Here is a 16,151-nt window from a genome sequence, read left to right on the forward strand (position 1 = left end):
AAGGAGGAAGGAAGGAAGGAGGAAGGAAGGCAGGCAGGAAGGATGGATGAAGGGAGGAGGAAGGAAGGAAGGAGGAAGGAAGGCAGGAAGGAAGGAAGGATGAAGGGAATAAGAAGGGAGGAAGGAAGGAAGGAAGGAAGAAAGAAGAAGGAAGGAGGAAGGAAGGATGAAGGGAGTAAGAAGGGAGGAAGGAAGGAAGGAGGAAGGAAGGAAGGAGGAAGGAAGGAAGGAGGAAGGACGGAAGGATGAAGGGAGTAAGAAGGGAGGAAGGAAGGAGGAAGGAAGGAAGGAGGAAGGAAGAAGGAAGGGAGTAAGAAGGGAGGGAGGAAGGAAGGAAGGACGGAAGGAAGGAAGGAAGGATGGAGGGAGTAAGAAGGGAGGAAGGAAGGAAGGATGGACAGACGGATGAACAGACAGAATATTCTCCCCCCCCATTTTCTCATTCTCTCTTCTCATACTCAAATGTGCATCTCCTTGTTCTTTTGTCTAGTTTGTCCTCCATATTTTCTACCTTTTCTTTTTTCTTAATCTTGAAGGATTTCTCCAAAAAGCAACTAAACATACTCTTTAGGGCTATAAAAGTAAACACCAGGGCGCAAGAGCTCAAAGCTGTTGCATCCGAGAGCACAACGGGGTGGAAGGATGGACGTGGGGAGACAGGGGGCTGCAATTTTCTGCCGTGAATCCTCCGAATCACTTGATTTTTATTTGTTTTAATTTTATTATTATTATTATTATTATTATTTTTAAACTATGTGTATTTACTGGGACGCCTGGGTGGCTCAGTTGGTTGAGTGTCCGACTTTGGCTCTCGGTTCAGGAGTTCGAGCCCCACATCGGGTTCTCTGCCGTCAGCCTGTCAGCACAGAGCCCACTTCAGATCCTCTGTCCCCCTCTCTCTGCCCCTCCCCTGCTTGCCCTCTCCCCAGAAAGTAAATATTAAAAAAAAAACTGTGTATTTACTTTAATAAAAATTAAAAAAAAAACAACCCAGTCAATTAACTGTCTAGCGTAGCTCCCATGAAAAGCTACTCCTCCGATTTCAAGTTCAAAGAAGTTTCCTTCTCCTCAGTTCCCTGGAGAAGCAGGGAAGAAGGATGATGTCAGAAAAGTGAAACCTGGGTCACTTTTGAGAACCACGCAGTGGATGCATATCTTGCAGTTCTGTTCTTACAAACGTGTGGCATGGCTTTGCTTTGCTAGCCGATGTTTCTTCCTTTTTTTTTTTTTAATGTTTATTTATTTTTGAAGGAGAGTGCGAGCAGGGGAGGGGCAGAGAGAGAGGGAGACCCAGAATCCGAAGCAGCTCCAGGCTCCGAGCCGTCAGCACAGAGCCCGACCTGGGGCTCGAACCCATGAACTGTGAGATCGTGACCTGAGGTGAAGTCTGATGCTCAACCGACTGAGCCCCCCAGGCGCCTTGCCAGCAGATGTTTGGAGTGTGATCCGTGCACACGCAGCCTGCAGGTGCTTTCATCTGTCCGCTAACTGCGTCCTTGAGCGGCCTGCCCAAGGTCACCCGGCAGGAAGGAGGCTGAATGCTCTCCCTCTAGGTGCCAGTCCTTCCTTGCTGGTGTCCGTACGATGCCCGGGTCATCGGGGACAGGCCCAGCGGGGTTCGGGACGCCTTCCTTTAAGGAGCACAGCCATGGTGGTGAGACGGTGGGGGCCACGGGACTCCCCAGGATGAAGGATCGGGGCCCACAAGTGGGAATAAGAGTCCCAAGTTCCCCCACAGCCCAGGGCCAGACAAACAGCACTGCTCTGAGACGCCTTCTCCGCAGAACCCAGACGAGCTTGTCTTTCTGGGACAGGGCAGCTGAGTGAGAAGGGTCCCGAGAGAACCCCGTCCTGTCCCCGCTGGGTGTCCTCTGGGCTCCAGGCCGGCTCAGTGGCCGTGGTGCTGCCCGAGAGGGGACACGGACGGGCTCTGGGCAGCGACGGCGGGGATCCAGCCCGCGGGGAGCGGGTGCAGGTGGCCGGCAGGACCGAGCTCACGCCCCGCAAAGTGTGGGAGCTGAAGGCCACCTGTGTCGGCCGCCCGGACGGGACCGTGGGGCGCAGGCCTCCCCGGAGCTGAAGCGCAGGGCCCAGGGCGTCGGCCACCAGCCCGCAGACGCTGCGGGGCCTCTCAAGGGACCTCTCGGGCCGGGCGTGGAGTCTCCACCCAAAACCGCAAAGTACCTCAGCAGGAAAGGCCACTGGTGGGAGACTCCCCGTGGAGAAACGTCTGTCTGGCTGTCCTCGGCACAGGGTGGGGTGCAGGGGTGCGGAGGCGGCCCCCACCCCTTCCTCCACTCACTCCCACTGGGGCAAAGTGAGCTGCTTTGAGTCAGAAACCGAAGCTTTGCAATCAGCCACGTTTTACCAACTGTGCTCAGCAATCGAAAGTAACTTAAACGTTTTGGAATTGGACTAAAGCGTCTTTGGGGTGGCCGCCCCCCCACTGGGGCGAGAGGGGAGCCCCCCGGGCAGGGGCAGGAGCACAGGGGCATACAACAGCAGGAGTGCGGGGCCTGTCACGAGTCCCGGACGCCACCGTCACGGAGCTAGAAATCCAAGCGTGGGCAGGGCTGTGTCCACCCCCAGGACGTGCCACTGCCTGGTTCTGTGGGCCTCTAGAGGCCACTCGTGCTCCTGGCTCGTGGCCCCTTCCTCCGTCTCCGAGCCCCGCGGGGTGGTTCCTCCGTAGCCACGTCTCCCTCTGAGCTCCTCCCCCGCCTCCTCCTGCACGTGGACGACCCGAGCTGTCTGTCTGTCTGCCCCGGGTCAGAGACTCTGATTTAACTGACCTGCGGGACCCGTGGGGCCTGGCCCTTGGGGGGTTTGTTTCTTTGTTGTAATAAAAATTTCCAGATGAGTCTAATACACGGCGGGCCGAGGTTGAGAACCGGTGATCTACACGTTATCTCTTAATCCTGATGATGACCTTCCCCGAGTGGGTGGTGTTAGTTCTCACGCTTCGTTTGCAGGTGAACAACTTGAACTCAGAGAGGTTAAGCGATTTGCTCAAGGTAACACAGCCAGCAAGGGACTAGCTAGGATTTCAGCTCAGGGCAGTCTGACGCCAGGCCGTGTGGTCATTTTACCCCATGAGGCTGCCGCCAAGCTGGTAAATGTTTCTTTTCATAACAGAACTGAAAGCGGAACCCTCGTTCAAGAGCTTCCAGCACGGGCAAGACCTCAGCCTTCAGCCGTGCCCTGTTCGGCGTAATTACAACCGCGGTAGGAAAATGCGTCTCAGAAAAGTCACCCTCACCGTGTGCTACCCGGTGCCCTACGCGCCCCTCTCATTCAGTCCCCTGCACGGCGGCTTGTGGTTACCACCCCGTTTTACAGATAAGACCATGGGAGCTCAGAGATCGAAACTACTGGCCCAGGGGCACGGAGCCAGTGAGCGGGAAAACCAGAAACCAAACCCAGGTCTTTGGGACTCCAGGACCCTAACTCGCGAGCCCCAAACGGGGGCTCTGGGAAATGTGTGAAAGCACAGATGCCAGTCCCAGGCCCCTTCTCTGCCCCCAGTTCTGATCTGTAGGTCCAGTGTTGGACTCGGGATCAGCATTTTTAACAAGCGCTCCAGTGGTGGGGGGGCGGGGGGGCTCAGCCTCCGGGTGGGACGGACGTCCGTCGGGCCAGTTGGCAGAGCCCCCCAGCTGGGGCAGGTGAGGGAGCCCCACAGTCAGAGGCGGTAGCAGCACTGGTGGGAGAGGGAAAGGCACCAAAAAAGCCCCCGAACCAAATGCCCGAGATGCTTCTCATAATGCCCCAAATTCCATCATCGACAAGTCACTTCTCTGCCAAGTTCCCCGCTCTCCCCACTTCCTCTCCATTCAAACTCATTTGCCTGGGTGTGCCAGACTCTGAGGAAGAGAAACTGATTTTTACTAGGGTGTGAATGACTTCCTTGGGTCCTCAGGGCACTGGGTTCCTTTCTTGAATTCCCTCAGGCATTGGCCAGAGCAGGGGCATCCTAGGATCTTGTCCAGAGTCCTCAGAGGATATAACCGAATGCGATTTAGGAACAAAGACCGTCTTATCCAGGCTTCCTCCTCCTGCTAGTCACCTAGTCACCCCCCCCCCCATCTCAGTGCTCTTTGCTCCCTCTTCCCCTTTCTCCTTAGTCATCCTGCCCTCAGGACACACTCTGAATCTCATTCACACTGCGACCTCCGTAACTGATAACAGCTTAAGTGTGTGTGGGGGTGGGGGAGGTGCTCCACCGTCAGGGTGATGAAAACCCAGAAGGCAAGAGAAGCTGGGACACTGAGGCCGAGGAAGGAAAGGTTGCCTCGACCGGGGCTGGGTGCTGGGCAGGGGCGGGGGAGGCAGACCCGTGCGTGAGCCCACGTCCCGTGACTCCGGCGGGTTACCGGACGTTTGTCCCCGGCGGTCCACACTGGCGAGTCAGCTCCGCCACCCAGAGCGGGGCCCGTCTCTCTGCCACTGTCTCCGTCACCTGGAACGCAGTAGGCGCTGGGTGCGGGTCTGCGAGCACGTGAACGTGACTGCCGCCTCTCTCCCGGCCCTACAGGTGCGCTCCGCCTCCGATGATGCAGGCGGGAGGGCGGTTTGGGGTCTGCCCCCTAACCGTCCAGCCGCCTGGCCTGGCCTGGCCTCGCCAGCCGCCACCGGCTCCGCACCTGCCACCGGCCGCGGGCATCGGGCGCTGCCCGGGAAGCCGAGACCCTGCCCGCCTGCGCGGGTTTCTCTGCCTTCGTCCCATGACGCACATCCTCGCCCTCGCCGCGGGGGAGGCACTGAGGCCAGGCACCCACCCGGCCCGGCTCTCACTTCCCCAAAAGGCATTTCCAGGGAGTCGGCGACAGAAGTCCCAGTCCAACCCCCGCTGGGAATTCTGGAGACTGGCTTGATTCCACGCTCGCTTCTTCCTGGGTTTTTTTTTCGTGTTTTTTTTTTTTTTTTTTTTAACCAAATTCTGTAGCGTAAGAAATAGCTGACGACATGAGAGCCATGCATTCGTCCACATGCAGGACACGTCTCCCGAAACGTCTCTCTGACCCCTGAGGAGCTCCAGCATTTTCGCCCCTAATCCAGCCTCGCTCCTGAAAAGTACTGGGTGCGAGGCCCCTGTGTTTCTTTCAAGACCCACGCTACTGCTCAAGTCCTGCGTGATTGAAAAACTCGACTTTTTCTCACGAGAAAGGAATGATCTGAAGTAGTCATGAGTCCCAAAAGGTGGGGAGAACGTGTGTGTGTGGGGGGGGGGGGGGGAGGGGGTTCTAGGAGGCTGGAGAGGCTTCGGGGAAGTTTCCGTGGGACGAGGCAGGTCCCACACAGCTCCGCGGGAGGATGGGGCCCCGCCCCTTGCTCGCCGCCTGGAGTTAGGACTTCCGGGCTAATCCCCTTGGCCGAGGCCAGCCCTGCCCGAGACCACGAGGCTGTGGGGCACCTGCTGGCTCTCAAAGACTTAGCGTGGGGGCGCCTGGGTGGCTCAGTGGGTTGGACGTTCGACTCTTGATATGGCTCAGGTCATGATCTCATAGAGCATGAGATCAAGCCCCACGTCGGGCTCTGTGCTGACAGCGTGGAGGCTGCTTGGGATTCCCCATCCCTCCCCCCTCTCTGCCCCTCCCCTGCTCTCTCTCTTCCAAAATAAATAAATAAACGTAAAAAGAAAAATGCTTAGTGTGGAAGGAAGAACATGCAAGATCTCATTAATTAACGTTTATATGGATTACGTGCGGGAAGGGTGTTTTTGATGTGTTGGGTTCAGTGCAATGTGTTATTAAAATTAACTTCAGCCTTTTTCCCCCTTTCTTTCAATTCTTCTCCCTTCTGCCCCGCTCACGCTCGGATTCTTAGCACCTGGGGGTGTCGTGTCATACGCACTGACCCCAGCCCAAGACAAGTAAAACCGTGTACCGACAGAACGGAATTCGACAGAGGAATGGGAAGACAGGCTGGGATGTTCGCGCAGTGAGACCCCATCCAGAAACGTAAAACGCGGATTCCCAATGCCCAGGACAGCACAGATGAGGAGTCCTGGACGCAGGAAATGAAAGAGGCAAGGTGTAGACTGTTGCCCAACGTGTTGACTGTGCATCTGAGACAGACACGTTTCCCTGGTGTTAATTATACCTCATTAAACAATTTCAAGAAAGAATGAGCCGTGCAGCCCTTGGGCCGGGCTCGTGTCCCGCGGGTTTCGTAACAGGACTCGACCCTGTTCATTCGTTCTCACCCATCATAGTGGGTCGCTCCACTGACATATCTTTCTGCCCGGACTTAGGAACTACACCGGGGGCGCCTGGGTGGCTCAGTCCCTTAAGCCTCCGACTTCGGCTCAGGTCATGATCTCAGGTTTGTGGGTTCGAGCCCCGCATTGGGCTCTGTGCTGACAGCTTTAGGTTCTGTGTCTCCCCCTCTCTCTGTTCCTCCCCCCACACACGTTCTGTCTCTCTCAAAAACAAACATTAAAAAAAATTTAAAAAAAGAAACCACGCCTATATGCAAGCAAAAATTAAAAATGGTGAAGGGGCGCCGGGTGGCTCAGTCGGTGAAGCATCCGACTCTTGATTTCAGCTCAGGTCATGATCTCACGGTCGTGGGATCGAGCCCCACGTTGGGCTCTGCGCGGAGCATGAAGCCTGCTTGGGATTCTCTGTCCCCTTCTCTCTCTCTGCCCCTCCCTGGCTCCCACTCTCAGTCTCTCTCTCTCAAAAAAAAAAAAAAATCATCAACCTTGTTCTGGCGCAGCTGTGGTGAAACAGATCCTTCCACATGACCGCTGACAGTATATATAGATTTTGTTACAAGTTTTTAAGGGGCACCTGGCTGGCTCAGTCGGTGGAGCGTGTGACTCTTGATCTCGGGGTTGTGAGTTCGAGCCCCACGTTGGGTGTCGAGTCCGCTTCAATAAACAAACGAATGAACTTACCAAAAAAAAAAAAAAAAAAAAGGTTTGTGCGGGGGAGCAAACAGTAACAACACACAGACATCTCCTCTGATTCCGTAATATCATTTCTAGTGATCCAGCCTCACCAGTAATCCAAAGGAAGTAAAATTTAAATGCAGAACTATGTTGGCTTTGGCGCAAATAAGCAGGGAGCAGGCAGCGTGGGACTGGGAGAAAATTGCACAAGGGCCCCTCGATGGGCTCGGATGAAGCAGTCAAGCAGTGGGGAGAAAACCCCGTGAAAAGCAGCCCCGGGGGGGAGCTTCGGGGCGCCCCCCTTCGCCAGAAGAGCCACACGCAGCCCGTGCGGACACCCCGGCCAGCCACCTGTGTGCGGGTCGCCCGCGCGTGTGGCCCGAGTCTGCCGGGACGAAGCACAGAGACCCCATCTCGGTTCCGAGGGAAAGACTCCTTTTCACCTCTACCACCCAGCCTCCCTGTGAAGCGTGAACGGAACACGTTTTCCAGACCTCACGCATCACGTCTTTCAAGAGCTCTGCTCCCCTTCCTGAGCAGGTGGCTTTTCGGGCGTCTCTGCGGCGTTCTATGTGTTGTGTCTGACTTCCGCAGAACCTTCCGGAATTGCGGAGTACTCAGGCTTCCTGAGTCATCCCTGGACGTCTGCAACCCAGAAGTCCTTCCTTGGGTCCAACCAAATTGTCTTGCGCCCTTGCTGGCTTTCTTGTTTCTTTGGTTCTGAGAGTGTGGGGGGGGCCCCTGGAGCCCTGTCACCTGCTGGCTGTCTGGCAACGGCACTGGTGTGGTCAGTGGGTGGGGGTGACGGCAGCGAGGCCCGAATTTCCTCTACCATGTGTTCACGTCAAAACGAGACAACGGTGATGTTTCACAGTGTCGACGCCTGGGAAAAAACTAGAAGGCCAGACGCGAGGCTCTGCCATGGCTTTTCCCAAGTGGCGGAATGTGGGGCCATTGTTCCCCTATTTCTCTGGAGTTTTCCAGTTTTTTGAGGACAGGAGGGGTGGAGGGAAGGGTCCTAAAGTGTAACAAGAAATGGGGCGCCTGGGGGGCTCAGTCGGTGAAGCGTCCGACTTCGGCTCAGGTCACGATCTCACGGTCTGTGAGTTCGGGCCCCGCGTCGGGCTCCGTGCCGACGGCTCGGAGCCCGGATCCTGCTTCGGATTCTGTGTCTCCCTCTCTCTCTGTTCCTCCCCTGCTCTCTCTCTCTCTCTCTCAAACATAAATAAAGATAAAACAAAAAACAATTAAAAACAAAACAGGAAGCCCCAGGCCTTGTCCTTACCACGCTCAGGGCAGGGCGCGGGAGCGGTTCTCAGGACAAGCGATGCGAGACAAGATAGAACTGGAAATACCACGAGGAGGCCTCGGAGGTCATTTCCCAGCGGGCAGCGGCCGTTCGCCACATGGGGATCTGACCCCGGGGCGCAGCCGAGCTCGACCCGCGGCCACGGGAACACACAGGATGCCTTACAGATCGCTAGACACGAGAGACGGGGGCACAGAGATGTCAAGGCTGCTGGAGTTCTAGGTTTTTCCTGCCAGAGTCCCAAGATGCAGCTCGAGACCTGCCTTGTCACCCCCTCGCCCACCCCGTCCCCGACGCAGACCCGTTCGGGTCTTCTCGCTTATCAGGCACCGAAAGTCGCCTTCAGAATCCAGAGAGGGGGAACCACCTGTGTACCGTTTATGCGTCTCTGTCCCCGTCCGGGTGTCATTTCAACCCGATAGGCAGGTTCCCCCGCCCCAACATACCCCCGGGAAATGAAATGCACCCTGCAGACGGGTGCAGGGATCTGAGGTCCCCCAGCCCGTGAGGGGCAGAGGGGACCCTCCGAGCCCAGCCGCAGACTGAGCTGCAACCCCAGCCCTCGCCAGGCGGCCGCTCGGGTGCCCCAAGCCCAGATGCTTACCTGGGTGGCGAGCGTGTCCATCTGCGAGCGGCTGAGGGGACAGCAGGGGCCCGAGTGTGGTGGCTCAGGCACAGCTGGGGAGAGGCCTTCCTCACCCACAGGCTTCCCGCCCACCCCGGAGCAGTGAGCCCCAGCCAGACCACACTTCCCCTTCCTGCTCAGCCCTCAGGTGGGGGAGGCCCAGGCGCCCGCATGGCAGGCAGCCCACCCCCTTCCAGGGGAGCTGGTCCCGACGCTTCCAGGGGGCACGATCGCTTCCTGCGAGGCCCCGCCGAGGACCGACCTGGTCGTGGGGGGTCAAGCCCCGGGGGCGGGCTGGGCAGTGTGGCCGGGGCGGCCGCGGGGTCCCCGCACACCAGCCTGTCCGAGCGAGCATTCCCGGCTGCGGCAGCCTGGCCGGGGGCCCCAGAAGAGCGAGGACGCTGGTTCCCGCCCCGAGACACCCCCGGCGAGCTTCCCGTGGGATGGACACTGGAGGACACTGTGGCCAAGCCTGGGGCTGCCGGCCAGCTTCTGTGGGGAGGCCGGGAGCCTGCTGCTCTGGGCCCCGGGCCCCGCTGGCCGTCCCGGCAGGGCCGGGTCCCCGTCAGCACGGGGACAGTCGCCAGGGGCGCCGACGACCGCTCACAACGGGGGGCCGGGGCAGGCAGCCGACCAACCATTTTGTTGACCTGACCCTTCTTGCTGAAACAAACAGCCTGGCGGTAAAAATAGCCACCCTGGTGCACTGCGTCTGCCCGGCTGCCCGTGACCGTGACGGTACCCTGGGCTTTCTGGCACACGCTTACCCGCCGGCTTTCAGGAAACAAGACTCCTGATCTGCACAGTTTGCGAGTTTCCAGGATTTGGACAGTTGCCGCTCTGGCCGCTTTCCAGCCACCCCCAGGACGGTCCCTGGCTCGGCCTGGGTGGGGGCTGTCCGCATCTCCACTGGCCTGGTGGCCGTCACCCGCGCCTTACAGCTCTGGGAGGTTACAGCCTGAGTCAGCTCCGGGGCCAGGGCAGGACTTGGAGCCCTGCGGCTGTCCGAGCACAAAGTCTGTGCTCTTTCTTAGAAGGGTCGAGCCAAAGTGGGGCTGCTCAGAACCCCCCCTAAAGGCACATTTAAAATGATCTTTTGGGGGGCGCCTGGGTGGCTCAGTCGGTTAAGCGTCCGACTTCGGCTCAGGTCGTGATCTCGCGGTCCGTGAGTTCGAGCCCCGCGTCGGGCTCTGTGCTGACCGCTCGGAGCCTGGAGCCTGCTTCGGATTCTGTGTCTCCCTTTCTCTGACCCTTCCCCGTTCATGCTTTCTGTCTCAAAAATAAATAAAGGTTAAAAAAATTAAAAAAAATAAAAATAAATTTAAAAAATGATCTTTTGGGGGCGCCTAGGGGCTCAGTCAGTTCAGCGTCCGACTCTTGACTTCGGCTCGGGTCATGATCTCACAGTTCGTGAGTTCGAGCCCCGCATTGGTGCAGAGCCTGCTTGGGATTCTCTCCCTCCCTCTCTCTCTGCCCTTCCCCGCCCCTAAAATAAATAGATGAACACTAAAATATTGATCTTTTGGGAAGTGAACAGGTGCATCCTCTGACTCCTCGGTTTGTGTCCCGCTGACTCACCAGTAAGTGGTTTCAGTTGCGTTCGGGGCTGGCCCTGTGCCAATGACACAGCGGATTCGATGCACCTGCTGACCCCCACATGCATCCGGCACGCCAGGCCCAGACCCGGGGTCGGCGGGTCAGAGTCCCAGGCGTGGTTCGACAACAGCCCCTTGTACGGGACTGAGCCTCAGTTTCCTCGCCGGCGAAATAAGAGAGCTGACTGGTGACGCGAGGTGCCCCGGGGACGGAGCCGTGGAGCCTCTGCTGTGATCGTCCGCTGTCCCCAGTGGGGATGGGGTGCCTTCGCAGCTCCCCTCCCGGACCGCGGCGCCCTCACGGCCCTGGGCGCGACAGAGAACGCCCGGTTGGGGTGTGTTGCCTGAGACAAGAACCCACGCCGTCCACCCAGACAAGTGAGTTACACACATGGAAGGAGGCGACCTCCTTCCAGCAAACTCCTGCTTCACCGGGCCCGGTGCTGGGCGGGGAGGGGGTCAGAGCCAGCTCCTGCCCCCAGGGAAGTCTCTCAAAGTGCAGGAGGAAGGTGAGGGCGGGACAGAACGCGGGCCCCAAGCTCACGGGTCTGTACTCGGAGCCCGGCGGGTCAGGGTCCCTGGTGGAGCCCACCTTCTCCAGGACAGAAGGGTGCACGCGTAGTGCGGGAACAATGGGTGCTGACTGTTGGGAGCAATGGGTGCTGACCCTGTGGGAGCACAGCAGCGGCAGGGCTGGGCGGTCCAGTGGGGGCATTTGAAGTGGGCCTTGAAGAATTCGTAGGAGTTCGCCCAGTAGAGAGAATGCGGACAGACCAAGGCCTAGTGTTTGGAGAGCAAAGCTCGGGGCCCTCACCAGGGCTTGTGGGTCTGCCTGCACTGTTCCCCTGGCCCCGCCGCTGTCTTGCCACCACGAGATGGGGCAGGAGGCTGGGCGGTCTGTTTGGCTTTCCTTCTGCCCCGGGCAGGGGTGACTCTGCGGGTCCAGGCGGGTGAAGAGGCCCCAGGGCTCCGGGAGAACGGGAGACGCCCCCTGGTGGCCGTCCGCGGTGCCTCTGTCCCCCCATCAGCGTCCTCCCACCCTGTCTGTCCTCCAAAGGGGGCTGGCCCCAGAGACCCTCACCTCTGGAAGCCACAGAACCTGAGATGGTCAGACTGGAGGGAGCTGGGAGGGGGGTGCAGTCCACTCTTCACCCCGTGACCCCACGTCCGTGTCGGCACCCACGGCAGCCACATCACCCGTAGAATGAGGGTCACCCCCTAGCGCTACATCTCGAGTGCCAGGTGACCGTTGTCATGCAGCAGTTGAAGAAAGGGCTGGATGGGGCCATCAGGGCAGAAACAATGCTTTGGGCTGGGGGCGCGGTGGTCCACACCTTCTAATCTGGAAACTGCTAACAGGGGGAGTGTGGTTCCCAAACACAGAGCTGGGAACGACGGTGGAAGCCTGCCACCCCGGAACCGTGGAGGCTCGGAGCTTGATGCTGGTAACACGGGGAGCAGCGGGCAGCCTGACGTGGAGGAGAGGGCACCCCGTTCCCAGCTCGCTAAATAAATAACATAAAATGTAAAACGTAGAACTATGACACTTGTCGAAGAAAATATAGCACAGAATCTTCGTGACCTTTGGCTCAGCAAAGATTTCTTAGGCACTACATCAAAAGCACTGTCCGTAATAGGAAAAAGAAAAATAAAGAGGACTTCATCACAGTTAGAAGCTTCACTTCGGGGACACTCGAGAGCATGCAAAGACGAGCCACAGACTGGAAGACAATACCTGAAAGTCATATATTCGAGAAAGTCTTGTGTATGGAGTATTCAAGCATATAAGACTTCACGGTAAGAAAACAAACAATTCAATGAAGAAAAAATGGACTGGGACGCCTGGGTGGCTCAGTGGGTTGAGCGTCCGACTCTTGATCTCGACTCAGGTTATGATCTCAGGGTCGAGGGGTCTAGCCCCGTGTTGGGCTCTGCGCTGACCATAGAGCCTGCTTAAGAGTCTCTCTCTCTCTCTCTCTCTCTCTGTCTGTCTCCCCTGCTCATGTGCTCTCTCTTTAAAGGTAAATAAACAGGGGCGCCTGGGTGGCTCAGTCAGTTGAGCGTCTGGCTTTGGCTCAGGTCATGATCTCACGGTCTGTGAGTTCGAGCCCCGCGTCAGGCTCTGTGCTGACAGCTCGGAGCCTGGAGCTGCTTCTGATTCTGCGTCTCCCTCTCTGTCTGCCCCTCCCCCACTCATGCTCTGTCTCTCTCTCTCTGTCAAAAATAAACAAAAACATTGAAAAAAATAAAGATAAGTCAATGTTTAAAAATTTTTTAAATTTAACAAACGGGGGAAATATTGGAACAGACATCTCATCAACTGGCCAACACGCCCACAAAACCCCCCTCATCATCCTCAGTGACCAGGGGGTGCAAACAGAATCCTCAGGGATCCAGACACCTGTCAGAGTGGCTATGTTTCAGAATTTATCAACTCGTACGCTTCATTTATTTTATTTATTTATTTTTTTTTTTTTAATTTTTTTTAACGTTTATTTATTTTTGAGACAGAGAGAGACAGAGCATGAATGGGGGAGGGTCAGAGAGAGAGGGAGACACAGAATCGGAAACAGGCTCCAGGCTCCGAGCTGGACAGAGCCCGACACGGGGCTCGAACTCACAGACCACGAGATCACGACCTGAGCCGAAGTCGGATGCTTAACCGACTGAGCCACCCAGGGGCCCCTATTTGTTTTTTTTTAAGATTTTAGTTTTAGGTAATCTCTACACCCCATGTGGGGCTCGAACTCACAACCCGGAGATCAAGGGTCCTGTGCTCCACCGACTGAGCCAGCCAGGCGCCCCTCAAGTTGTACCCTTTAAGGACGCGCAGCTCGTTTTATGTCAGTGAGACCACAGTAGAGCTGTTTTTCAAGGTGAGTCTGGCGGGGAGGCTGTCTGTCTGCACTCGGACACTGGGGGTTTGGCCTGAGGGGCAGCGACGAGCAGGGGTGGGGGCAGCGTTGTCTGGAAGCAGCCCCTTCGGGAGGTGGCCGTGGATTCCAGAGGTCAGAGGGAGGAAAAACTGCACCGGTGATAACTGGGGCCTCAGTCCCTGCCCCCGGGGCTGTAACTTGATCAATCAGGCCTGGGGCAGGGAAGGCCTTGGGGCTCAAAAAAAAAGTACCCTGCTAGTCTGCTTCCTCCTGGTTTCTCCCGGTGTCTGGGGTCCCGTGGCCATGTCCCTGCTGCCCACCCCAGACCCCTCACTCCGCGGCCTCCCCTGCCTGGGGGGGTGGGGGTTCCGGATCCTGCCTCAGCCCTGCCTCCAGGGCCGGCGAGCGGCTCTGAGTTCACCTCCCCGGGGCCACCGTCCTCCACCCAGCTGGCACTGATCGTTCTCTAAAGTCACCTCTGACCTCGCCTCTCCAGCTTTGCCCCGCGACTTGCTTCAGGGAGCCTGGCGTCCGTGCCCCGCTTTCCTGCCCGTGTCCTCACGGCCCTGGTCTCCTGCCTCAGCTCCCTCCCGAGATGCCACCGCTGCCCCGATTCGGGTGACAGAAATCTAAATATAACCGCGGCTGCCCGGCTGGCTGGCTTCCTATGCGGGATGGCCCTCAGCGCTCAGCCGCAGCCTGGTGACGCAGAGAAAGGGGGTGCGGCGGGAGGCAGCATATGGCCCAGGGAAAGCAGGGGGCCAAGCCCCAAGCGGGGGGGCAAGGCTGAGAGCCGAGCAGGGGGACGACGACGTCTCCAAGGGATGCATCCCGTCGGGTGTGCCCTCCCCCAGGGGGATCTGCAGGGAGCCTTCCACTGACATCCGACGACTGGCCCAGGACCGGCCCCAAACAAGCACTCCGTTCTTTCTCCCATGTGTTCATTCGGGCAGCAGATATTTACTGGAACCTTGACCCACATCCTGCTTCCAAGGACGAGACCAAAACACTGCATCCCAAAGTACAAAGCGCTCCGATAAGGTCCCTGGGGGATGACCGGCCCTGGTCTGGGAGGGGAGGGGAGGGGAGGGGTGGGGAAAGTTTGCTGGAAGACAGTCCCATCCAGACTCAAGTCTCAAAGGGCAGGAGGGATACAGCCAGAGAGGGTTGCTGGGTGGGAAGGACGGGCCTCAGGGACTGTAAGGAGTTTGGATCTTAGGCCCTTAGAGTGAGGGGAGCACAGGGGGCTGGGACAAGGTGAGGCAAGGATCTGCGAGGTGGCAGGACCCTACCCTTGCCCGCCTCGTGTGCCTGGCTGAGAAGTGCGGCCGTATGAACAGACTAAACAAAACGGAGGCGGCCGGGCAGAACCAGAGGACAGGCTGGTGGTTGCCGGAGGGGAGGCGGGTGGAGAGGCCACATGCAGGCAGCGGGCTTGAGGCAGACGGGCTTGTTAAGTGACCCACCGACCCACCTCGGAAGAGCCCCAGGCCCTAACTCACCACCGGGCAGTTACCCAAAAAGAAAATTCAGTCAGTTCCCAGACTCCCTCACCACTGCCTTGGGGCAGACGGTCTCTCTTTGCTTCCTGCCCTCTGCTCTGGCTTGGTGTATTCAATAACAAAGAAATTTTAAAATTATGTTTATTTATTTTTGAGAGAGAGAGAGAGCGCGCGCGAGCACAAGCGGGGGAGGGGCAGAGAGAGAGAGGGAGACACAGAATCTGAAGCAGCTCCAGGCTCCGAGCTGTCAGCACAGAGCCCGACGCAGGACTTGAACCCATGAACTGCGAGATCATGACCTTAGCCGAAGTCAAGAGTCTGATGCTTGACCAGCTGAGCCACCCAGGCCCCCCCTGTACCATTATTATTTTCTTAAAACAGACAACATACCGTCTAAGGGTGAGAGGCATTGTTAATGGCGGTAGATATAAATATGTATTCTTTTTGATAATTTCCCTCGGCCTCTCGCTTACGTGCCAGGTTACCAGTATGCGGGTGCCAATCCACATAGCATAGGTGAGCCACGTGGGACGTATGTCAACCATTTTAGATTTAATATAAAATCATACCCAGCTGGATCGTCTTGCAGACCCCTGGAGACAGAGGCCAGGCCCACGGCAGCAGCCGTCTCTGCCGGAAGCTTCCAAGATGGGATCCTCGATTCTCTAAAACCCTCCGGTGGCTTCTCGTTGCGTTGGGAAAATAGTCAAGCCCCTTACTGTGGCCCCCAAGTGAGGGCAACTGTATAATTTGTTGTCTGAACCCAAACACGGTTGCAGATGAAAGAGGCAGGACGTATTTTATTGATTATTGTACTTTCTTATTTAAGTAATCTCCACACTCAACATGGGGCTCGAACTCACAACCCTGAGATCAAGAGTCACACGTTCTGCAGCTTTTCACATGGCTGTTTCCTTCTCATTATTCCCTTCCTAGTTCAAATACTACCTCCTCAGAGAAAGTTTCTCCCACCACCCTAACGAGGTAGCACCCTCACTCTCCTCTATGCCCCCAACATGCCGCAGATACCGGCTGCATACGTTACCTCATGGTGTTTATAGAAATAGCACTTATCACTGTGTGAAATTGCCTATTTATTTATGTATTTATTTGCTTATATATTACATCTTCTCCACCGGATAGTAAGTATTGCGAGAGCAGGAACGTTTTCTCTTTTATCCAGTTATCCCCAGTACCTAAAATAGTATAGGTAGGTAGTAATTACTCTTTAAGTATGGGATGGATGGATGGATGGTAGTCGGATGGATGGTTGATGGGCGGATAATGGATGGATGATGGATAGATGGATGGATGGACGGATGGGCAGACAGATGGATGATGGATGGATG

At 57.1% G+C, this 16,151-nt stretch overlaps 1 protein-coding gene across 1 annotated transcript in view; it reads right to left on the reverse strand.

Annotated features, from left to right (window-relative positions):
- The window catches only part of SCIMP (SLP adaptor and CSK interacting membrane protein), a 21,030-nt gene extending 12,078 nt beyond the window's left edge, over positions 1–8,952 (reverse strand). Inside the window, exon 1 of the mRNA XM_049637204.1 lies at positions 8,809–8,952. Coding sequence (XP_049493161.1) covers positions 8,809–8,829 — 21 coding nt within the window. The 5' untranslated portion in view covers positions 8,830–8,952. The remainder of the gene's footprint in view (positions 1–8,808) is intronic.
- Between the last annotated feature and the right edge of the window lie 7,199 nt (positions 8,953–16,151).

Source organism: Panthera uncia, chromosome E1, assembly GCF_023721935.1.
Source record: "Panthera uncia isolate 11264 chromosome E1, Puncia_PCG_1.0, whole genome shotgun sequence".
NCBI classification, from domain to species: Eukaryota; Metazoa; Chordata; class Mammalia; order Carnivora; family Felidae; genus Panthera; species Panthera uncia.